The sequence below is a fragment of the Cygnus atratus genome, chromosome 4, assembly GCF_013377495.2.
Source record: "Cygnus atratus isolate AKBS03 ecotype Queensland, Australia chromosome 4, CAtr_DNAZoo_HiC_assembly, whole genome shotgun sequence".
NCBI classification, from domain to species: domain Eukaryota; kingdom Metazoa; phylum Chordata; class Aves; order Anseriformes; family Anatidae; genus Cygnus; species Cygnus atratus.
The window spans coordinates 50,599,160-50,624,284 of record NC_066365.1 but is presented as its reverse complement, the minus strand read 5'-3'; the positions used below and the strand labels follow the sequence as shown (position 1 = coordinate 50,624,284).

General features: G+C 36.7%; 1 protein-coding gene across 1 annotated transcript in view; it reads right to left on the bottom strand.

Moving 5' to 3' along the window:
* NFXL1 (nuclear transcription factor, X-box binding like 1) overlaps positions 1 to 25,125 on the bottom strand; it is a 43,317-nt gene that overhangs the window by 16,920 nt on the left and 1,272 nt on the right. Inside the window, exons 3-18 of the mRNA XM_035552657.1 lie at positions 24,895 to 25,004; positions 24,015 to 24,148; positions 22,703 to 22,881; positions 22,379 to 22,540; positions 22,148 to 22,248; positions 20,888 to 21,002; positions 20,438 to 20,562; positions 19,412 to 19,534; positions 16,798 to 16,888; positions 13,647 to 13,767; positions 12,889 to 13,045; positions 12,060 to 12,151; positions 11,765 to 11,786; positions 6,602 to 6,742; positions 4,147 to 4,313; positions 3,244 to 3,313 (exon numbers count right to left, since the gene is read on the bottom strand). Coding sequence (XP_035408550.1) covers positions 3,244 to 3,313; positions 4,147 to 4,313; positions 6,602 to 6,742; positions 11,765 to 11,786; positions 12,060 to 12,151; positions 12,889 to 13,045; positions 13,647 to 13,767; positions 16,798 to 16,888; positions 19,412 to 19,534; positions 20,438 to 20,562; positions 20,888 to 21,002; positions 22,148 to 22,248; positions 22,379 to 22,540; positions 22,703 to 22,881; positions 24,015 to 24,148; positions 24,895 to 25,004 — 1,910 coding nt within the window. The remainder of the gene's footprint in view (positions 1 to 3,243; positions 3,314 to 4,146; positions 4,314 to 6,601; positions 6,743 to 11,764; positions 11,787 to 12,059; positions 12,152 to 12,888; positions 13,046 to 13,646; positions 13,768 to 16,797; positions 16,889 to 19,411; positions 19,535 to 20,437; positions 20,563 to 20,887; positions 21,003 to 22,147; positions 22,249 to 22,378; positions 22,541 to 22,702; positions 22,882 to 24,014; positions 24,149 to 24,894; positions 25,005 to 25,125) is intronic.

Here is a 25,125-nt window from a genome sequence, read left to right as displayed (position 1 = left end):
GACTTTGCTTCTCCCTAAAGCAGAAAGGAAATATGAGCTGTACTATATAATACTCAGTCTTTATAGCTTTATACTACCACAGCCAAAACAAAAGCATGAAACCTGGTGAGACTTTTAAGTTCCTGTTGTATTTTTTCAAGGCACCAGACAATAACCGATTTTCATAATCCCTAAAAGTAGCATGCTACCTGTAATTCAAATATGGTAGTACACTGTCTAAAACAATTTCCATTAACCAAGTAGACAAACATCTCAAAACTAAGACTTTGGCAGAATACTGAATGTTATTGAACCTAAACTGCATTTTGCTAAACTTGGTGGAGTTACAACACATGCTGATTTTTAACAAACAGCAGTTTCACTGAGTTCTTCTAGCTCAGTAAACCAAGGTCAGCTTCTGACACTGAAGAAGGAAATTCTCATAAAACCGTACCTACAATTTGAGTCTCTGAGGACAACACAAAAACATTTCCAATTTGGTTTTGAGCAGAAACATTTGATTGTGAACTTTAAAAGTTCTAAATTCTGTACTTTTCCCCACCTTATCTTTTAGCCAAGTTGCTTCTAAGTTCTTGTCATAAGAACTCTTCAACAAGCTTGAACTGTATTTGCAGGAGTAGGAGAAGAGGGATTGTGGCAAAGGGGTATCTGTTAAGACTTCTCCTTCAGATGATATTTATAATATCACTGATAGCATTAAAAGAGACTATTAGTATCATTTGTGTTATAAGACTGCCAGCTTTCCCAAAGCTCCTACCGATACAATATACTCATAATACAGATGCAGTATTCCTAGCACTGTTCAATATCCACAAAAAGGGAACAAATTTTTTAGACAAAAGTTCAGAAGAACATGCAGTACTTCTGAAGTTATCAAAACAGGATCAGGAAAAGTAGGACGAAAAAAACACACGATAAAACAAAGATACAAATTTCCTGAAGCAGGACTGCACTAATACTTTTTTGTTTCAAGAAAACTAGTAAGAAATAGAGCTAGAGACACAGTAAGAGAAGAGTATGCATTTTTACATCATCAATTACACTAAAAGATTTTGCGGGTAGCAGAAGCTGCATAAATCTTTCTTTTTAAGGCATCTATTGGAATGAGAATTTTAAAAGTTAAACAAAAGCTTTATCCAACATCCAATTCTGTTTTTCCGAGCTTTCTGTCCAAATCCCACTGAAATCAGTTTTAAAAAAGGGATCTGTGGAACAGGGCAATTCTTAACTGCAAGCTAGAATTCAGTACTGCCACTGGATGGATTTTAAACCACAGACTGTGTTTTGGGAATACATCCAGAAAAATCACAACAGCTACATTAATCAAAGTCAAAGATGAGATACAGAAAAAATCTTTGAAGAGAAGCTGAAGTACAGGAACACACAGTTCATGTTAAGAAATTGTAAGTACTCTTGAAAATAAAGAGGAGGAAGTGTTGCAGCAAATAAAACCAAAGAAAGAGAAGGAAATGAAAGGACAAAATTAAGAAGTAAATGGACAATGAAATAATATCCTAAAGCGTTCCCCTGCCAGGGAGAGAACTTTCAGACATCCAGATGAGAAAATGGTGACAGGCACATTCATTTACTTGTGCAAGACAGACAAATAAGGAGGATGAACAGAAGAGAGAAGACATCACAAAGACATCTACAAGGGCAAAAAGCAGAAGATGTCAGTAGGCACAGAGCTCACACAGACTTTCTGTTGGGGTTTCATCGATGAGTTAACAATCTTGTCTGAAAAACAGAGGAACAGAGACTGTTGGGAGACAAGCAGGAATACTGTCAATTTTTGCATTTACTCAAAAACCAGAAATGTATGGCAAGGATTCAAATTTGACGTCTTCAGCACTAGAAAATAATGCATCAAAAGAAGAGTTTTGAACCTACGTTTATTTGGTTGAGGCAGAACCCAGAAGATTAGGTAAGATGGTAAGTCTGAGACTAGAGGATGTCAAAGGCAAACCAGCATAAAGGAGCTGAGTGGAATCAGTGGAGAATGAGCGGCTGAATCAAACTACTTATGAGTGCCAGCTAAACATTGCTGGAGACAAAGACTTAGCTACACAGTAAAAGGCCAAAACTGAATTAACAAAATAATAAATAATTATGTGATTAAGTATTTTCAATACTTCAAAATATGTACGAGCATTTTCTTTATTGCAGGGAAGCAGAATTTCTCAGAAATCCTGAAGAGCTTAGCATGGAAACACTTTCCAAAATATCCCTGACTATTCATGTTTTTCCACTTTTTAGTTTTCTAATGGGGAACAGAGTGAAGAAAGACTGTTACCATCACCAAAACGAATGACAACTAAAGAACAAAGATACAATAAGTAATACATGGATTTCTGAAAACACACAAGCAGAACAGAGTCAGTGCTCGGAGGGTCCAGGAAGAAGTCATTTGGCCCATGCCTCATGTCTTACAGCAATAATATCCACAACTGGACTAATCCTGATACATGTCTAAGCTGCTACTGACAAAATTCTGTAGCTTCTCCAACCAATTTTTCCTGTGCTCTACAAGCTTTACTTCTCAAAAAAGCAGTATTTAACAGGAACCTTCCTGACACTTACAGTCACTAATTCATAGCCTGTACATCACATACGAAGGATATTATTCTTCTCTTCTTTACAGCAACCCTTTATATAACCAAATACAGTAAAGAGATTAACTGGCTTGTCTTAAACTTCACACTACTAAACATTTCACTGTCACAGCCAGGCATTAACAACTTATCTAACTTGTCACTCCCACCCCTTCCTACCCCTTTTTTTTCCCCTTCCCAGAATTGTTGCACAGACAGTGATTAACAGCCCTGCACAAGAAAAATCAGGAGCACAATTTTTTGTATTCGTCCTAACCAAACCACACCCCATTATTTTGGGAATATGTATTTTCAATATCAGTTTTCAACCATGTTAAAGAACATACTCTTCCACATTCAACCTCATCTGTATGCTTAACCTTTCAAGCCACGAACAGAAAGTACTCACTAGTACTGCCCTGGAGATAGATCCTAAATCATTCAGTATAACTTTGACAGCAAGACATTAGTAACTGTCCTCCAGACACAGTTCACAAACCACCTGTGCATCTACCGTTTAGGGTATTACTTTAGACTAAGATTCTTCAATTTGCTTAGCCTATGAAACTGTATCAAAAACCTTACAAAAAGTAAAATTCACAAGCTTCCAGATGGTCATCAAATCAAGTACTTCTTTGTTAATATGGCTTACCTCTTTTGGACACTGATTTTTGCAGGAAGTTAGAAGATCCTTTTCTTTTAAATCAGCAGACGTTAGTTTTCTATAAAGGAAAAGATGTATTTGGGGTCAATTCCAAAGTTTAAAAAAGAGGAGTCAATACAGTTAGTGATGTATTTTAAGCGTATCTCGCCGTAAAAAGTAAGGTAATTTGTCCACATCCTGTGGGACTATATAAACTACACTACAACTCTATCAGACAAGAACACGTAAACCAAGAGGATTTACAGTACTTTAAAGGGAACACACACACACAGAAAAAGGATACGAGTAGGATGAGTGTTTTCAGAGCAATATTCACACAGAGGAAAATGTTTAAATCCACAAGTCCACCTTATATTTAGTAAAGCCTATCTTCCCCTCTACCCACACACTTACAAATAATTAAACAGAAGCACAGATTATTATTATGTTTTCCAATAAAAACAGATAGAGTTTGAAGGATTTTTTTTTTTTTTTTTTTTTACAAGTCCACATTTTTCTGAGTTTTAGCTGTAAGGATCTTTTATACTAGCTACATTAATTCTAATTCTTCTTACAGAATTCTTTATACACTGTAAAAGACCCATATATAGATTAAACGTTATGTAGATTACTATACATTTGCATAACTCAAAATATTGCTGAATTATAAAAGCACTACAAATCAGTTCTGCTCATGGGACTCCATAAAAGTACAGTTATTTTTGCTATACTAGTACAGTAACACCAAATAAAAACACTGGCAAATTTTAAATATTAAAACAATGCATTATACAAAAATGATAACCTTTAAAAGAAGTTTTATAACTTGGCATAGGGGTAGCTCCTATCCCTACACGTCAAATGGTTTCCAATTAGTAGCATTCAAATGAAAAGTTCAATTCTGACACTTACAAGCATTCGATGTACAGAACTGACAGTTTGCAGTGACACTTTATTTTAAGCATCTGGAGACATGATGGGCAATCCCCAGGATGACAGGGTAAAACACAGCGGTGAGAACAGCCAGGTGGCCGTGGCTTGGTACACTCCTCTTCACACTGCAAACATTCTGGACCTGCCTAACAAAGTAAAAACAAAGCACTAAAGAAAACACCAACCATTTGTTTGCTAGACGTAACTAACAAGTCTTTAGATAGAAGAAAGAGTTGGGGTATTTTTGCCAAAAGAATTCAGCTATTCAGTTGGATATCCCTCAAGCAAAATATTAAAATGTGTTTTAAAAAGAAAAGCAGAAATGCCAGTGTTAGTAGGTCAAAAACAAAGTTCTATTTTGCCTCCTAGACATAAAGGAGCCTCTCAGTATTAGCGCTTTGGAAAATTGCTGTTAAGTCTGTTAATACTCTATTGAAAACTCTCAGAAAAATAATTTCATATTCATACATCTCTTCCCACCCAACACAATATTTTAATGCTTTAGTCATGACACATGCAATATAGGGGCGTGGAAGTTTAAAAAGCAAACTAGGTCATTCCATTTCCATACATGTACGATAGCCTGTATAATCTTCTAAAAAGTATGAAATGAACATCAGAAAGGTAAATTAAGTTCCATTTCTATTCATATTCTTATCTTCACAACTTATCCACAACCCCAGTCTGCAAATACACACAGAAAAAAATCACCATGATTTAACAACTGAACCTATCCAGCACACTCTTTAAGGCACATCACCACACTCAAATGCTCAGTCTCACAAAAGCCAGTCAAAGTAAAGCCAATTTACCCAAGAATGAGGCTACACAATGCTTCTCCAAAAGGACTAATTCCATGCCAGTGTTTCATTTTTTTGCTGTTCAATATAAGGGTATAAGGATTTAAGTTTTAATACAGCTTTCCCCCTATTTTCTTCTGCTTACATTTGAACAACTTTTGCTGAAGAATTTTAAAACAAACCTTTGTACAAACATCATTTACAAAACACAGCCCCCCCCCCAGAATTAACACCTAGGAAAGATAACAGCAACTCAAAGCATTTTGAAAACTGTGACAAAATTTAACAAACAGTGAGTAAATGCAAACTGCTGGCCTTTCTACTATATTTTCTAACACAACAGGCAGAACAAATCTTAATTCCAGACAGAAAAATCATTACAGACACAGGCAAGAAATATAATCAGCCATTTTCTGACTACATCTGCAATTTAGAGCTTTTGTTCTGTTGTTGTGATAAACTAACATGTCAAAACCAAATGGAGTTTATAAAAACGTAAACAAAATTGAACAATGATATCTACTCATACTTCCCAGGTACAAAGCATCCCTTTTTTTGAGAATGTATTGTTTCCTTCAAAATGGAGCCAGGCATAATCCTGATTAATACACATTTCAATGGGTTTAACTGAAGGAGTAAGCACTCTCTTACAGTCATAACTTGAGATATTTAAAGAGTTTTCACTCAAGATTCACTGATGTCACTCTGCTGCTGCAATTTACTGGTCCACAAGTTGCCCTAACAGCTCACACTCTTCAGACAGAAGTTCTACAATCATTAATAAATTAATATAGTAACTGCAATATATACAGTTAATAGATGATGACACTTCTTCTAGGATTGGAACTCGCAAGTAAATTATCCTATTTAAGTTAAAACGGTAAACTAAAATATAACAGTTATTTATATCCAACTGAATGCTTGTTCAGTTTTCTAAATGGCCAGAGACTATATTGCAATCTTTTTCTAAAGTAATGCTTTAAAATCTTATAAAGCTCTTTTGCTCCAAAGCATGACTCCCTCAAAGCACAAGCTACATGCTCTTGATTGTTCAAACCTAGTCACCTTTGCATTTTTCATTTTGTTTCATATTATTTTCAGCAACTCAGTCTCATGACAGTTTCCAGTAGACATTGATAAACATGAATGTATCACCCCAGTGATTTAAGTCTTTGCCTGTTCTTCAACATTTGCAGTGCTTAGACATATATGCTAGCCTCCTCAACCCATCCATATATAGCTCGTCTCAGTAGTTTCCCCAGTAGATTGCAAGTGCATTTGTTTAGAGGCATTATCAACGGGTTACTCAACCCAAACCGTTCTGAAAACTGACTTTAGAAGAGAAACATCCATGTCACGAGGTTTTGACGACTACAAAGCAATATAATAGTACGTTAATATAAAACAAAAAGGTACACATTTATAAAATACATAACGCTGTCTCAGTTTTATTGTCTGAGGAGTACAGACGAGCTAAATGTCACAGCATCAGTGGCAACAGATCACATGCGAGCCTCCCAGCAGAATCTCGAATAGATCCTGTGCCTTCCAGCAGCATATTCTTTATGTTCCAATTAAAACTGAAGACAATATATAAAATACAATAAAACAAAAGCAAAAGAAAATCAGCCTACCTTCTTTCCATCTGCACTACCGTTGATTTTAGTAACATGGTGACATTCTTTCATGCAGGTGTGATTCTGACAACCGAGGAGCCGCCCACAAGACCTTTTACATGAGTAGGGACCTGCAGAGTGGCACGGTAAGGGACTCACCTGAAAATGACAAACAAATAAGAGATATATACATATATAAATATATACAGGCAGATTGTATATAAATATTGCACATGTGTACTGAGAGTTGAGAGTGCGTATATATATAGATAGATGCACACAAGCACAGTATCATTACAGAGAAATTTTTGTTCTAATGTACCCTTTGCTAAAGAACAAAACCAGTGGAAAGTATTTGACTTTTTTTTTTTTTTTTTTTGAAATACATAGAGACTTCAGGTCCCTATCCCTAAAATCACACGTTTGTTTTACAGTGATTACACCTGGTAGAAAAGCTTGCTTTATTAATTAAACAAGCTATCTAACTTGACAACATATCTTCCTTTTTTTTCCTTCTTTTTCTTTAAACACTATTGCAGCCTCAAATCATTTGGTGTTATCCTTTCTTAATTACACTTGTGCCTTCCATTAAAGGTTCCCAAACTGCTCTACAACTATTACAGAAGTTGGGTACAGCTTGTTCTCACTGGGTTAATTGTGTTATGGTCATCGCAGACCCAAAACATTCTTACAATTCTACAAAGAGAAAACAACCTGCAAGACAGACGTTTTAAAAAGCAAAGTCACCATATCAAATATAACTCACAGAAGTGGAAAGGGGAAGAAGAAGATGCTCTATGACAGGCTCAGGGTTTTAATTTCTTATGAAGGATATATTCTTACCTTCTTTTTTGAGGTTAACACTTCAGTTAACAGAGCTTTTTAGTACAATTCAGAGCATCGATTTAGGAGGTTTTAAATTCCACTGGCACTGAAACGGAATGTAAGCTCCTAACTTTGTTAACTAGGTTACTTTCCTAAAGCTGAAGGGTATAAGTACCCCCCATATCAAAAAACAGCAGAGGAAACTCAGTGCTCCCATTTTCCTAACATTACATAATATTCACATGAGAAAAAATAGTTTCTGTCATGCTGTCAAAAAATGGTTTTTTTTGTTATGACCATTTCACAGAGGAAAAAGAGAAACTATTTCTGATGTTATTACACAACAGAGTAATCTGACGTAACTCACTTTGACTCAACTAAGGCTGTGATTTTATTTTATGGCCTTAGTAGACTGAACAGCTTGGCTCTGCACCCCTTCTTTTTCTCTCTTTCAACTCTACAGTCCTACCACTCCTACCACTTACTTTGAACGAGCTCTACTACACATCTGTCTTCAGAGCAAGACAATTCACCTAAGAGAAGAAGAGGAATTCACACAAAAACAAGCTCCTTTTCTCTTGCTAGGCTTGCAAGTTGTTTGACTGCACAACCAGGAGAACACTGGAACTGAAACAAGGTAGAAGATGGAACCACACAGGTTAGAGTGAGGAACGTCCTCCCTTCAGCAGTGTGCATGTGTTGATCTCCCTCAATCAGAAAGCAAAAATAAACAAAGCAGGATTAGAGTCCACTTGCCCACAGAAGTGTTTTCTCGATCCCACCCGAAATAAAGCCCGCATTCCACACCCAGTCACTGCAAAACGCAATTCATTCACAAAACTTCTGAACTCTTCTCATCCTGACCCCAGAAACTGCAAACAGGAAGAGTCTGCTTGGCAGGCTGAACTTCAGACAAAAAAGCACGAGGCTATCGTGTCCAGCTTCTCTCAGATCCCTGCACCAGAACTGAAGCTCACTGTGCTGGCTAAAGCACTAATACAGCTGTAGTGCATAGTCTGAACACCTGGCTCCTGCTCCCTCTGCAAACATCCCACAGCTCAGTCTCCGACGGCTTTTGCTTACGTTGATCATATGAGCAAAAGCCAGTGATAAGCCTAATAAAAGAGCCTGAAGCAGCCAGAATAGTGCTATACCCAACAAACATATGCTGACTACAAAAGCTTTTATCATTGCTACTATCCTGCCCCTTCCCTTCTTCCTCCTCCCTCTCTCAGAGTCACAACTTCATTTCAGCAGCAATGTAAATAGTCAAAGGATGCTGGAAGGCAAAAGAATGAAAGAAAATGTATACTGGACATTGAGACCTGCCACTGCACGCTTCTCTACCTTTTCTTGTGCCTCTATTTCCAGGACATTTTCCAAATGACTAAAAGCAACAGATGCATCAGCTGGAATATGAAAATAAAATCAAGTACAATAGGGCAGGAAGTTTTGAAAGTATCCATAAGCTATTTAGCCATAAAGATTAATCTAATCAAGTTTTACCTAGAGGCAGAGTAATAGTCTTCCTCCTATAAATGAACCACAATATTAAAAATAAAAATAATCTTACAGAATAATACAACACAGCATTAAATTTCTACCAGAGAATGCCACCCCACTCTCCCCTCACACAAAAACATGAATATAGACTTCTGTCTGCCTGAGAATGAGACTGATTTCACAGGATATTCTAAATACCCCTCACAAACAAAATCAGAACGTTTTCCTTCCTCTATAGCATTTAATGAAATTAAACAACTACAAAATAATTAAATACGGTAGATACGTAAATACCCTCTCCAGTTAAGACTTTTTTGTCCTCATTTACTTTCTACAGGCTTTAATTAATGCTTTTCCATAAAATCAGATTTTGAATATAGCCATTAGATCTCCAAATTTGATTTTAAAAGAGCACATGTATGCTACTGCTACAAACTGCCAAAGCTTACAGTAGTCCAAAAAAAGTAAAATATCAAGTTTTCATTTTGGGGTGGCAGCAACTGTGATGATAGGTGATCTTCTGACCTACAATCTGAATCAGAATTGAGTACTGCTCAATTTTCAAATCTAATGAAGATTTACTAACTTTTCTAAATGTATGTAAAAACACTTGGAATTGACACAGTGAAATTATTTAAAGGGAAGCTGCACACCAGAGGCACAAGAAATCTAATTTTAGGTTAAACATCATACTTCAGTGAACACAGATTTGATACAATTATATTTTCTGAAAAGTAGTTTTAAGCCTGTTGTCTCAAGCGATAAATCACTTGCTCTAAGGACACAGACTTGTAAGAAGTTGAACTAAATCAATCCCTTCAAATACTTTAAATTAAATGCCACTGAAATAAAAAAAAAACGTTCAGCAATATTTAAAATCAAACATTTACACAAATTAAAATTATTGTCCAAGTGAAAATGTAAAGACAGCAAACATGTTTTTAATAGCATACAGTTCCTAAACCCTTGCGTTCATTCGCTCTTCTAGTTGTTGTCTGCAGGCATCTTGGTAAAGCACAAGTCCTTGTAACTTGTTTCATTCCAGCTTCTTTCTTTTGTACCTCTCGCATTGTATCAGGTATAAAAACAGCCCAACATACGTAATAATATAGTACAGCAATGAGATCCTCTTCAAAGCAAAACTTTGCTTGAGAAAATTGTTACCTGTGAAACTTAGATTTCCCAGTGAAAATCCCCTCAGGGGCTGGGAACTACTATATGAGAGCATGTATTCAGAAATACACAAATGTTTTCTCCTGCTAACAAAAGTAAATTAGTTTAAAGGTGAGAGTACCTTAGGTACATAAAAATGTACCTAGACCACATGGTTAAACACCCCCTTCACACGCACATTAACAAACAAGACATTCTTTGCTTCTACCGCTATCAAAGTCGTAAAGATTAGGACACAATTTCACTCCAGACGCTGCTAAAGTGCAGCAGGAAGGAAGCACTGCACCCTGTTGGCTCAGAGAAGGAAAGTTTAAACTAGCATCAGTAAACATAAATCCCTTAAGTATACGTTCCCTGAGATTCCTCCCTATTTTCTGTACTAACCTGTAACAAAAACATGACTCAAAGCCATTGACTGGCTCTGCTAAGACTAATACACAACAGAGAAGGGATTTCTTTAGTTATTCTGAAATAAGCAGTTGCAAACATGGGGTTACTGGAACCACCTTCTCTAAGAAGAGCTACACTGTCCTCTCTTATGGGGAGTTTACATCCATGCAAATCTGAATAGTGCCAAAACTGCTTACGTTAACTACAGCGAGTTATGCTGGGCCAACTGCACAGAGCTTGTATTTTGTATAAGTGTAAATTCACGAAAGATAGGTTTTATCAAATGTCACCCTATCGCAAGAGATGTCACTGACCCAAAGTGAAATATTGTTCAAAGTTTTACTGTGGAAAAATCAACTGTTCCAACAACAAACAAAAACGCACAGTTATTCTTTAGTCATTTTAAAACTCTAAAAGCACATTTTGATTTAGCATCCAGCAAGCTGCAGTGTTCAATGGAAGCTCAATGGAAGCTATATTCACAGCCTGCTCGGATCAATAAATGCATTGCACGAATAGACTGCTGATGTATAAAGTTGTTAAAAACAGTCGTGGATGTTGCTACCACATATTGGGTTGCCATTACAACAGATAGGAAAAGATTATTAAAGGTCAAAGGAGAAAAAAAAGGAGGTGGTATCTTTAAATATTTTTAAGTTTACTGTTTTCTAGAATTTTTCACTTGCTTGAAGTGAAACTAAATTTGTTATAGGTATGTTAGCTGCACTTTGATTTCTTAACTTTTAGAAGTGACTATAAATACTGATGCCCATTCAAGGTCAGTTAGATTTTCTTATAAGCCAGAATAAATAATGACTTCATCTGAGATTGGAGAAGGCTGCACATCAAAAAGATAGTCTTTTAGTCCACTAATTTTCCTGTACTACGTTATGTTCCCTATCCTTTTAAACAAAGGACAGCAGTTGCTGGAAAACTGAGGAAAGTGTGGAACAGGGAGAGAAGAATAACTATAAAATGAAAGGGGGTGGGGGAATTTAATGAAGACGGAAAAAAATCAATTTAAACACTACCTGATCAGCTATGCAAGAATACACAAATAGCTTCATAAATCATAAGTTTAATTTCTAACCAAGAATTCTAAAAAAACATTTATGCATTCTTTAAAAACAGACTACAGTAACTCTGATATGTAAACTTTTGTGATATTTCATTGGTTTTAAAATGTAAGAAAGCCAGGTAATATTTGTCTTCAATATTTATTTTTTTTTGCAGACTGAAAAAGGGAGATATACTTCATATTTCATTTAAAAAGCCAGTGTCCAGACTCACCTCATGCTGCCCAAGGCACTCCCTGTAAAGGAGAAAAAAATGAAAGATTTTGAAAACATGTATTTATTTAAGTAAATAAAGGACTTAAAACAGTAATAGCGCTTTTCACAGGAAAATAAGGCAATTTATAAAAATAAGTGCAACTCAGGCTAGTGAAGGCATCACATGCAGCTAAAAAAGCATGTCCAATATGAGAATATTGTTCACAGAAGATTTTCATGTTCATCCCTACAAGAACACTAAAAAAAAATAAACACTCTATTCCAAAACTTTGTTCTCTGTTTTTAATACTTACACTGGTATAGGAACCTGACAGGGTGGGCACGGTAATGCAGTTTGAATAAAGGCTGGTTCAGATGGCTGCTCCCAAGGACCTGCAGACTGATGCTGAGAGCAAAGTACACCACCAATTGAATACAAAACACAACTGGAACCATCTGCTTGACTTCAGATAAACATCATCTAAAGAGACCCCACTTGTAACAAATACACTTTCTAGTATTTTTTTTTTTTAAACTAATGGAAATCCTAACACCACCTCCCCTAGCAGAATTTCAATTTCATCTTTAGCATGACTATACATAAGAAAAGGAAGGCCTGCAGCCCTACTGGTAAAATCAAACACAAACAAACAACCGAAAAACACACAAAACAATTCTAAGTATTTAACAGAGGTAGAAACACAGAAATATTTTTCTTAGTAAAAAAGTGAAATTAACATCATGAAATGCACGTATGCATATTTAAAGATGTCAAGCAATTTCTCACTTCTAATTTTTGCACACTTTGATGGTGTAGTAAATACCAAACAGTTTTTGCTTCCATGTTAAAAGTAACCGCTTACATTTGACATTAAACAATTGTAATAAAACTCTAGCCAGCAAAGATAGCTTCTTTCTTGAACAGCTGTAACTGATAAAAATTGCACAAGTATATATATTACAAAGTTAGATGGTAACAAAGGAACTAGAACCACTTAATTTCTCAGTTAAGCAGTACGCATACCTCTGTGCTCAATTATTTACTCTGATCTACAAAAACCTTCAACATAAGATTAAAGGTCAAACAACTGTTTCTTATTCTTCAGAACAAAAATAAGACACTGTCTTTCAGTAGTTACTTACTAAGCCAGTTTGCTTCACAAGTGCCTCATCATGGCAGGAAACTGGGCACAAATGACCACACGCTAATGTTTTCTGGCACGGCTGACGACACGGAGGACACCGACCGAAGTGACAGTAGTGTTTCTCCTGGGTAGGGTGGTGACATGTAGGTGGGCGACTAAAGTAAAATCCAAGAAGGAATCAATATGACAGCAAGAAATAATGAAGTTATAGTCACTAGACAGTTATGCTTGAAATACACAAATTGAGAAAAGCTTGTTTTTAAAAAGAAGTTTAATTACCACCTTCTTCAGTGGTTGATATTACAGTGAAATTACATGAGATCTAAGAGAAATTAAAGTAAAAGCTGGGTTTGCATATTACAAACAGGTATTCCAATCTCAACTCTACTATGGGCTAAGCAATCTTGCTCCACCTCAGCAGAAAACACTCTACATTTTCATTCTTCTAGTCAAGATTTCTAGGTAAACAGTCTCGTGGAGGTACCAGAAAGGACGTGAAGAAGGGAGCGGGACTAAAGAGTTAAAAGTGCTCAGTGGGGCAGAACTTCCCCATGACAGTAGCAAGCTGCTCATGAAACCACAGTAAAGAAGTACAGTATGAAGGCTTATAACTAATCTGCACTGCATAGTCAAGCATCCAGAAAAGTGAGAAACAGTATCATTTCTGCTGTTTACACAGTTATTATTTTACTACTTTCTTTAAAGACACCTTAAACTCCACTAAAGAACTAGAACACACTCGCTGTCTATACTAACCTGCACAGCTGTTTGCATTTGGGAGGCTTGATGGTGCGCTCTCTGCCACAGGGCACTTTAATGACAGTTTTTCCACAATTGCATTTCACATCTACAGTCTCTGGACATGGATTACAACTACCTAAAATAAATACATTAACAACATGATCATCTGAATAAGCTACTGAGTACAAACAATGGTAACTGACGTAACTCTGCATATGCACGTGGTATAAACACCCTATTCTGTTTGATCTAAATAACAAATGGTTGTTAATTTACTTCTACTTAGTTTCAAATCCCTCTTGGGAAAGAGAATTTCAACATTCTAAAAGAACAGTAATAATAATGTTGATTATACTACAGCTGTTACCTGGTAACAAGTATAAAATAATTCCACCCACCCATTTTAAAAAGAAGCCGGCATCATTATAGCCCAGCCATTTGGGCAACACAACACTTAAACATTGCCATTTATGTTTCTCTCTTACATATGTATGAAGACATATCATCTTTCATCACTATATAAAAGATAAAAACAGACATTGAAAAACTGATAAGATACTGTTTTGGACAATATTAAGAAATGTTCATCCTTTATATATAATTAATGCTTTTTTGAAAAGATCCTCCTCCTTTATAAAGTTACTGCTAAACCAATATATTTATAAAAAACTAAAACTTTTCTTTTTTTAAATGTATAGCTCTCCCACACTATTTCTTCAAGTGCCAACTGTTAAGTTTTATTACTGAGTAATTACAGTAAGGATATGCATCTTAAAAGAGAAGATGTGGGATTTTGGCTTACTAATCACGTTGCATTCTCAAATTTTAATGAAAGCAATTCTTTGAAATTATCATTGACAGCACAACTTTTTAAGCAATTCTGACTTGTTAACAGGATCTGAAAAGCAACACCTCAAAAAGCAGCCAGTGACAAAAAGCTGCTGAAGAGAAAAGGATGGAAGTATACAATAGTTATACTGCAAAGTAGATTGAATTTAATATATTATCAGCACATATAAACAGGTACTTTTATAAAAGAAATTGGGAGTCTAAAGCTGTGCCACCTTGAGTGTTAAATATGTCTACAATTTACTTACAATACACTCACAGTGTGCACATTATTCTATTAAAGACGACAACTGCTTACATGTTCAACAAGATGGAAGGGCAGAGATCACATATAACCTGAAGTTAGGGTCAGAGCACGCTGTTCTCAAATCGAGTGTTATAACGTACTACAGTAGGAAACAAAGCATTTCAATTCCCTGGCCACACATTCTAAATTTCAGCAAGCATGATTAAACACTTAAAAGACACATAAAAGCAAATCACAAACAGAATAGATGAGGTTACTTTTAATCAGCAGCAATCTCTAACAATTGTGAGAACAGCTACTTTTTAAAGAATCTAATCTCGCAAGTTACTTCTGGAGGCATGCTATTTCCTTTAAAATCAGTGGTCACTAAGATCTGTCAGCTCACTGCAAAACTAGCCTGACCTGGCCGTAGATGCTGACAATAAGTAATCGTAAGTTTCAGAACAAAGAGAAGTATTGGGGTGTAGGAAGAAAAACATGAATATATTTTTAAAAACAAGATCATCACCTTCATTAGAAATATTTTTAAACATTCCGACAATAAGGTATCACAAATTGGAACAGGTTACAATTTGTTGGAGCACACAGAAGTTAGTCTTCCTTCTCTACATCTGATACTGTAGTTATTTGATTCACTGGATGCAACTTCCAGCAAGATTTAACACTATTTATTAGTGTTAAAATATTTTAAAATATTTATTACTTCTTCATAATTTCTTCTAATAACTAAGTTTGTTATTAACAATCATTAATGTCACTTCTAGCGAAGTTGTAGGATACAACTACGAACAAATGTAAGCCAACTATTGAATTTAAGTATACCATATCAAGCAGCATTAGCTCATTGAAGTTTTCTAACCAGAATATTATTCTATGATTTAGTTACGATTTCTTCACCCAGACGGTGCTGAGGCACTGGCACAGGTTGCCCAGAGAAGCTGTGGATGCCCCATCCCTGGAGGTGTTCAGGGCCAGGCTGGATGGGGCTTTGGGCAACCTGGGCTGGTGGGAGGTGTTCCTGCCCATGGCAGGGGGGTTGGAATTACATGATCTTTAAGGTCCCTTCCAACCCAAACTATTCTACAGTTCTATGATTCTCCAGTTCAAACTAATGCAGAAAAACAGTGTTACCTAGTTTTCTTCTGATAATACAAATAAAAGTATTTCCAGGATTTAGAGGGGAAGGGCAGGGAGAGAAAAGGAAAGGATGAGAAGGGACACATAAAACATACCACTAGTTTGTAGTGACAGATTTAATAGAACGTTAACTGGGACAACTGCCATATTTACTTGTCCCTACTCTCTTAAGACTCACTGCCTCAAAAGCAAGACTAGCTGAACAAGCTGTGAATTATTTCCTGAGGTGCTGCAATTTATAGTTCAGAATGCTCAGGTGAATTACATAGACTCTACTCAGCTGCTATTTCAGCAGGGCAACAGCTTCCAGAAGGAAAATTGCTGAGAAAACAGCCCCTTCTCAGTCACTGCAATCTAATCCCCTACCAAATGAATGTCAAAACAATCAGACAGGATAAAAGCTACCAGGTAATTTTGGTCAATTTCAGGTTCTTTTTAACCAAGGTCACTGGATGGAGAAGTAAGCTTTTTTGTTATCTTTCATATCATCAGTAACAAGTTCTAATTTTCACATCTGTAAGATACCAATATATATTTAAGTTCCACCAACTTCTTTTTTAGCCCGCTAATATCACACATTACATTCTAGGATTTTTTAAAGCCATCCAGACTCAACCAGCACAGTCATTTCTGTATGTAGTTGGATTTTGTTATGCATATTCAGTGACCAGAATTATTTAGGGAAATGTCATACAATGCAATTTGAATTAAGCACTTGGAAAGTGCTGCCTATCATTATGTAAGCCCTCAAGCTCTAACCCGCACCGAAAATCTTTCAAACACACTACCCCCACAAAAGGCCCACATGCAACAAAGGGAGAAAATTTGTTGAGCACTACGCAGAGTTATACAAGCACTACGTTTGGCAAAAATCAACACTATTTTGCTTATTGTTATTGCTTAGTGCTATGGGCGTCCTTCACCTGTTCTTACCTCTGTGGCAGCCTGAAGGACATTTGTGGTTTCTGCAGCCTAAGGTCCGCCCGCAGACTTGATCACAAGGTGGACAGTTTCCAGAACAGCACTGTTGGAACAAAATACTCTATGTAACTGCAAACTTTGACATTTCTGGTAGAAATTCACCCTCTTCCACTATCTCCCCCCCTCCCAGTGCTTCGTAGAACTTTATTCATCCAATTTAGTGAAATTTTATCAAAGTCATGCCAGGAATAGAAATGAAGATATGTGTAAAGTTGATTAAAAAAATCACTGTTTAAATAATTAGAAAACACACAACTGATCATCATTTCAATACATTAAACAGGCAGAGGGCTTCCAAAAAACTGAATATCATCTTAAAAGTTCAAATTCTTACCACATTTTAATCTGAAATCATTTCAGAAGATTACACATAAAATATCCATCCATCTGCCCTGTTACTCTGCATTTTTTTTCCACTTTTATACTTACAGGGTCTGTGGCACATAAATGTTGCTAACTTTTTTTTTTTTAAAAAAAAACACTTAACCTGTGTAGTAAATGTCAGGTAACTTGAGCATTAGTGATCCGTGCTCAGTTCTCATATAAAGCAATAATGAGAAAGAAAGCCCATTTCGTTCAGAACACATCACAACAACAGACTGGTGGATCCCAGGTCAGAACAGAACCCCACATTTTCTATTAACTGAAGAGGTACCCTCCTTCCAAGCTAATATAAGAAAGCACGGCAGTTAGGAAGAGAAACATGGATTTTTTTTAACATAAATTAAAGATGCCAAGTTTGAATTTACTTGTAAATTCACTGTAATAGTAACACTCAAAAATAAGAAAACTGTATTTTTCATGCCTCCATGGGAAAAAGTCCAACTGTCCTAACAGTTTAATTCACACACAGCAGGCAACTTTTGAATGTACTTTAGAATTATATGGTGGCTAGAGCTGTGTTTCATATGTGGTTGGTTTCTGTGGTAACACATGATGCACATATATTCAGATATGAAAATCCAAGGATACTTTGTATTGTAATATTTAGTGACCATCTCCTCAGAAGTACAGGAAAGGCCCAAAGAAAGCCCTAGTAAGTCAATCAACCCAGATGCTGTATTAACTTTATTGAGAGACTTCTATGTTAACTCAGTAGTTTGTTCTTGCTTGAAACCAACACAATTTCAAGATTACTCACTAAAATAGTTTCACTATTCCTTTGTCCACTCTATTTTGAAAACTGAACCAAAAAGTCAAGAATACCTAATTTCAAGCAAAAACTCTACTTTCAGCTACTTGGTTTACTAGTAAATTGCTTATTAAACTCTAGATACAACCTTTATGACTATGCTTGTTTTATTTGGTCTTGTGGATCTCGGACAGTGACATTTATCCCTCTACTCCAGTTTAAGTATTTTATAAAATCAGGTTAAATAACTCTTAGTTACACATGTAACTAAGTACACATCAAAAAGCTATTAAATCTGGATCATAGAGTACGATTCAACATGATTCTCACCTACTGTAACCAAAGAGAACAACTGTGAGACAGCATAAAAGATTTTTGTTCTTTCATGAAGTGAAATGAGGAAACATCCCAGTGAACTTCAATGTTACAAACTTGCAAGAATGTTGAAACGTGCATTGTGAAAATGATTTAATTAACCTTTCAGTTGGCTATCATATACCAAGCTCACACTGAAAGTAAAAATGTGTCCTGCCTAGCAAGCAGACATTTGAAACTTCAGCAGCCTGCAACATCTGCTAGCACCCTTCCCTTTTAATTTTCCTTGCTGAGGTGGGAGGACAGGGAGGGCAGGCAGGAGGCTGGAATGCTAGAGGCAGGGACATAACAAGACAGTCAAGAGATAGAAAAACACCTCTCCCAAAGCCTTCAGTATCAATACCCCTGAAAAGATATTCAAAGTATTTCTAAATGGGAAAACACATATTAGTAATAGTTGCTTTAGAATAGATATCTAAATCCATTTACACAAAAAAGGCAACATCCATATTTCAGTTTTTTTCATTTCCTATATAACACGCAAAAATATTCATTTTTTTTAAGTTAGAAAAAAAAACATAGAAACGTAGGATTAACATGCTTGGCCTTCATGAATCAACAAACTGAAAAGCGAGGTCTGAGTTATCAGCCTCAAATGAGAACAAAAACTCTTAATTCCCAATTGTCAGACCACTGCTGTTTGCAGTGATGCATATTAGAGACAGGCGTGGACTGCTGCATTGACAAAAACCAGAATATGTCCCTTACAAAGCTATTGGAGAACCCCAGTTCTTCCTACAAGGGAAAGATATGAACGGATTTAACCACCCCAGAATGCGTAAAGCATTAGTAAATACTCAAGTAGCTGAAAGCAAAACTGTCTTCTGGAGCTGGAAAGTTGTCAAAATCCACTCCCAGCTTTCAAGGGAACCGTTGGGTTTTTTTGGTGACATGCTGTTCAGAGAACTCTGGTACACTGCAAACCAATTTGAATGACAAGGAAGAGAACTTCTTTCTATAATAACATGAGGTGGAACTACAAATTAATTAAATATATATAAAATAAAAAAATAATCATCTAAGCGAACCATTTGAGAAAGACCATGTCTGGACACTTACCTTTCTCCTACACTGGTGCTTTTGGCAATCACGAATTTTCGTACACTTTGTCTCACACAGGTAAGGCTTATGGCATGGCATGCGTTTAGTGTGCTTTCCACAGCGACACTGTTTTTCAACTTCCTGGGCAGCAAGGTAGGGGAAAAAAAACAAGGTATTTTTAATACACACCACGTACACCCCCGCCCCCCAAAGGAAAGCAAAAAAAATACATAAATAGAAAATAAAGCAATAGGAGTAGAAAATAAAGTGTTCTACTACTAGCTGAAAAGCTAAGCTCATGGCAGAATAACTTCACAATGGCCTATCATACCAGATAGAATATTACCTGCTCTAACAGCAGGTTACCTATCCATTCTGTAACTACTGGGGGACCTTGTGTCAGTACTGGAAACACTGTGCTTTAGACAGCACCTCGTGGCAAGACTTTAGCCTTGGACTCACCAAGAGGAAAGACGCTTCAAGAGAATCACTTGAATGTGTAGTGCAAGACATCAAGTGCAAGTGCAAAATTAATTCATACAAAAAGTACTTCTCCTGCACAGTAAATCCATCCGTCACGTACACAATTTAAGAAATAGGTGAGTGGGTTTACCTGACCCACATCCCAGCTATGTGCTAACTGTTTTCACCATAAACTTTACAGCCAAGGGTGGTCCAGAAGAGACAACAATAACAACCAGAGCAACAGCATTATAGGCCAGACCACAAAAGCTACACGGATACTTAGAACTGAGCAACACATTATTTTCTTACTAACAAGAAAATAACATTATGTAACAGCATATTCTGTTTCACTAATGAAGAAATATAGTACTACAGAACAAGAAAGCTAAAAGAGCTAAGGAAAATTAAGTGGTTTTTAGGGCATATTTAATTTTAAAAAAAAAATAAGCCTTCATCCCAGAAGAGCCATAGATTTTGTGACAGATAAGGATTTCATTTCCCTCAGAAAACCTGCAGTGTTCCAAACATACAGTGTTTAAAAATCCTAACGTAACGTGAACCTTCTACAGCTGGACTGACCTGTCTGCATATTTCACAGGGACCTCGATGACAGCGCTGCGAACATTTATGGATGCCACATTCTAGGACTTTGTCACAACTATCACCACAAGTGGGCACATCTTCCGTACAAGGCAATGTAAACTCTAGATTAAAAGAGAGAGAAGTACAAGCAGACATACAGAAAAAAAAATTAGGAAACAATATATACTGTGATATACGAAATGCTAATTATCTCTCATTTTTGGAATAGTCTTCCCTAGAATTATTCACACAGACGATTAACCCCCTGCTACTAAATAAAGCTTTGAAAGCAAATTAAGCAAAAAGGTTCATTTTACCTTTCACAGTTCACTGTTTGTAAGAACTTTATATGGACCCTGCACTGCAGTAGTAACCAAAACTACTGACAGACAAATGCTGGATGACATTTCTTTACTTTATTCGTAAAAAAAATAAAAATAAACTTACTTGACTTTCCACATGGACAGGACCTTTTCCCAGAACGAGGACAGTCTCCACAGGGACCAGCATGACAAACTTGTTCACAAGTGTGATTACCGCAAGGCAAAGCTTTCCCACACACCTGGAAAGCTCAGAGAAACCAAGTGAATGTAATGTAACAAGATGGCACGGTAAGAGAAAGCAACACAAGACAAAAAAAATGAGATGGGAGATGTCTGGATGGAATTAAACTTTTTCTGAGCAATCAAGTTAATTGTAATAATATTCTTCTTTGCCAAACAAAACTGATGATCCCTGCAGTGATCCTGACTTGAAGACCACTGTACATCAAAGGGTTAGCAATTCACAAAACAGCCTGAGCAGGGGCCCTTTGCTGTGCTATACTGCACGTACAGCATGGCCTTCAGGCCTGTGTTGTGCTGCACATATCCCTTGGCCACAGGACAAACTTATCCAGCTTGCAGTAACAGAGGAGCCTGCAGACAGCTCCCACTCGGTGCCTGTGATTATGCCAGGTGCATGTCCTTGCCTTTATCTAGAAACACAGCAAGAATTTCTCACGTGAACATCCTCTCTGGCATTAGAAATGATTAATCGAGTTGTTTTCCAAAATCCTGTAACAGCTTGAGAGACCAAAACACAGTAACAATTGCTACAGACAGGGTCTGCACAGCAAGCTGCACATGGACTGGGGGCCCACTCAATGCCCGCAGCTTAGGGTTCCCACCATCTAAAGGTTCATAGTATAATTTACGCTATTCTCTCGTTCTCTATAGCGTTAGCTCAAATAAACAGCATTTTAACTGATACTTTACAGAGTCTAAGTGCTTTTCTTATTAGAATCATAGTGACCAGCACCTCCTGGTACAACCTCCATGCCACCTGTTAAATTTTTTCTATTATTTTTATTTTTTCCAGTATGTCAAACTGTAGCCTTGGTCCCTAAGAATGAGCTGCAAGTATATTTCAGAGAACAAATCACACAACTTTCATTCTGTTACCATTGCTAGAAGTAAACAAGCATGAAACTTGTTTATTAAGCTGTGGTTTTATGTTTATGAAATTTCAACCTCGAGTACAAAAAAAAATAAAACAGAATATAGAGGTCAAATTCACTGCTAGCTGAGAGCTAGCAAATTCCTGAACAGTGTCATTTTAACTACTGTCAGAAATGAACTGGACTACCAAGCAGATTCATCCTCAGACACCACTGCCTACATAGATGCAACACAAGCTAAAAAAAAAAGGCATGATCATGCAACATACCTGATCACACTGCCACTGAGGACTTGCACAAAGCCTTTCTGCTGTCTGTCTTCCACAGACGCACCGTTGTTTACTGACACGCGGACAGGGCTGACAATTTCCTATATGAAATTGTGAAGTGACACTGAGAGCAGGAATTAGATTTATTTTTTTTTTATATTCAACTTGGAAAGGAATAGTGTGTCTTTAGACTTAAAGCAACTACTCCTCTGAAGTTTAAGGCAGGTCTACCTGCGTGACAGGGATTCTCACAAGTGTGCTGTCCACACAGCAACAATCGTCCACATGGCAGATGACACGACCATTCCTTTGCACTGCATCTTCGGGGCACTGGCTTAGCCTTCTTACAGTGACAGGTTGTTGTGACCATCTTTGGGCAAGGTGGACAGGGTCCTAAGCACAGAAAAAAGAATCATTAATAGCTCTTCAGCAAACTCAGCCTTAACTAAAATCTTTTTTATTCTGAGAATTTTAAACATAGCTATCCCATTTTAAGTAAAGTTGTGCAACAGCTACACAAATACAGGACACAATCAAGAGACACAATGGATTTACCTGGATGACAAAGCAGCAAACATTTATGCCCACAAGGAGGTTTGAATTCCCTCTCACATATTTGACCACAGGAATGAGGTACCAGCCATGGGTCCAATGGTGGATTCTCTACTTTTCCACAGTAACAGTAATACCTACTGGGAGTTTCAGACCGTTTGTATTCAAACCTACATTTTGGACTACAAGAAAGGAAAAAGGAAGGGAAAAAGAAAAGCATTAGTAGCATTAGTTTTTATTATTTCAGTTTCCCGAGATTGTTACCAGGCTACTAATTAAGATTTTTACAACTGATCTATAACAAATAATAAAGGTCTTGCTATATGTCAGATTTTACAACACTAAAAAAAAAATCACGTTACTACAATTCTAATGAATGTCTAAGGAATTGTCCTATTACTGCAATATCTTTTTCTCTGAGAATACATGCAAAGACATTTGGTATAACAGGCATATATAATAATTTCTACGTTAAGTAATACCAAAGGAAGGTATGCAACAAAGGCAGTCTCTTTAAAAAGAACCAATTAGAAGGAGAGAGAGAAAACAGGCTTTCATCAGCAGAGATTTCTAAACTACATAAAACAAGATTCATCAATGTTATTAAAACAACGCATAACTAAAACTGTAACTAAAAAGTGTAAACTAAAATTGTTTCCAAAGCAAAGCAGCTTGTCTGAGATCCCATGTTAATAGAGCTTTTGAATCCACCAGGCAGTTTCAACCAAATTTGACAGAGACTTGTACCTCAAAGACAGTACTACAACTACCCACAGAAAAGCAGGTGGACAAATATGGTGCAAAAAACCTGCACGGAGAAACCTTGACTGAACTTTCAGAGACAAACTTACTGAAAAAGCAAGATTCATTATTCACGCAGCCACAATGTCATGTAAAACTACAAGACTGGCTTTAATGTTTGAGTTATACAGAAATTTTGAAAAATTCAAATCTATAAATCATACTACTTTAACTTTTTTTTTTTTAATTTCACATGCCACTGATGCCAATTTTTAAAATGACATAAATATGTAAAACCATTTAAAAATAATGAGAGGCTGACACACAACAGATTTACTTTTTCACAGGTTAAAGCAAATTTGATGCAGCAAAATACTTTTAACATCACTGTGAAATATTACCAAATTACGTTAGCAAAAACTTGAAAAGAATTAAGAAAAGCTATGCAAAAGCAAGCCTTCTAAACTTTGTGTGTGTGTGCGCCTGTCATTTACGTCTGTCAATCCTTTCTAAAGTAACTCCAGTTCACACATTTCACAAAAGTATTTTTGTAAGTATACCATGAAGAGCTCACCATGGCCACGGATAATCTTTCTTCCCAAAATCATCATCTGTCAAAGGAGATGACACCAGGAAAAGGCTGTCCTTTGCCCACTTCTGGATACATACCAGGTGAAATATACAAAAGCATCCACAACAGCTCCAGACCTAAAGAGCAGATATAAGTGCCATTTTTTTTTACATTAGCTTTTTTTCCCTGTTTCAATTGCTGAAAAATCTATACTATCTAGAAAAATACAAGCTTGTTATTTTCCCATTAAAAAAAAAAAACAGGTTCCCAAAGACAAATTCTACCTATTGTTACTTCAGATTAATACAGACATTTTACTGCTACAGACTCATATCCACATTCTTTTCTTCCTGCTGCTATGGGAAGTTTTCATCAAAGCTTATGGAGCCCGAAGTATTCATATAATCACAGAAATGCTGATTTAAACACACCAGTGCAATCTCCTGCCCAAAGTGTGATTACTGCCAACTTAGCAATTGTCTAGCTTAGCGACCTGGAGGCCCTTTACAGATGGGGACTCCATAATCACCATGGGCAACCTGTCTGTGTGTCATACCTTGTCTACAATCTGCACCTCTCAAGCCTCAGATTGTGTCATTGCCCCCTTACTATACCTTCTGTCACCACATAAAAGACTGGCTTTAGCCATCTTCACAACTCCCAAGTAGACAGAGGATGCAAGCATACCATTCCTGAGCCTCCTCCCTGCCAGACTAAACAACCCGAGCTCTACCTCCGCCTCTCTCCCTGTCACATGCTCTAGGTCCCTAGACGTCTAGATAGGGAAAGTACTAAACATTTTCCCCTTTCAAGGTTCAGCAGTTACCTAAAAATGTTAATAATTTGTTTTGTAACCTCTTAAAGACTGCAGTGAAATACTTACAGCTTGGTTCCTTTTAACTGAAGCAATGCAGATCAGACATGTCATAGCTCCTGACTGAAATGCTTCGTTCACGTACTGTCTTGTACGTTCCAGTTCACTAGCATCTCCATCTTTAACAGAAAAAGATTTTTAAGGCAATCGGTAATCTTTGATCTGCTATTCTGTACATGCTGAGACTGTAAAATTATTTTTCTCTGAACTGAGGCCAGTCACATATTACTACAAAACTGC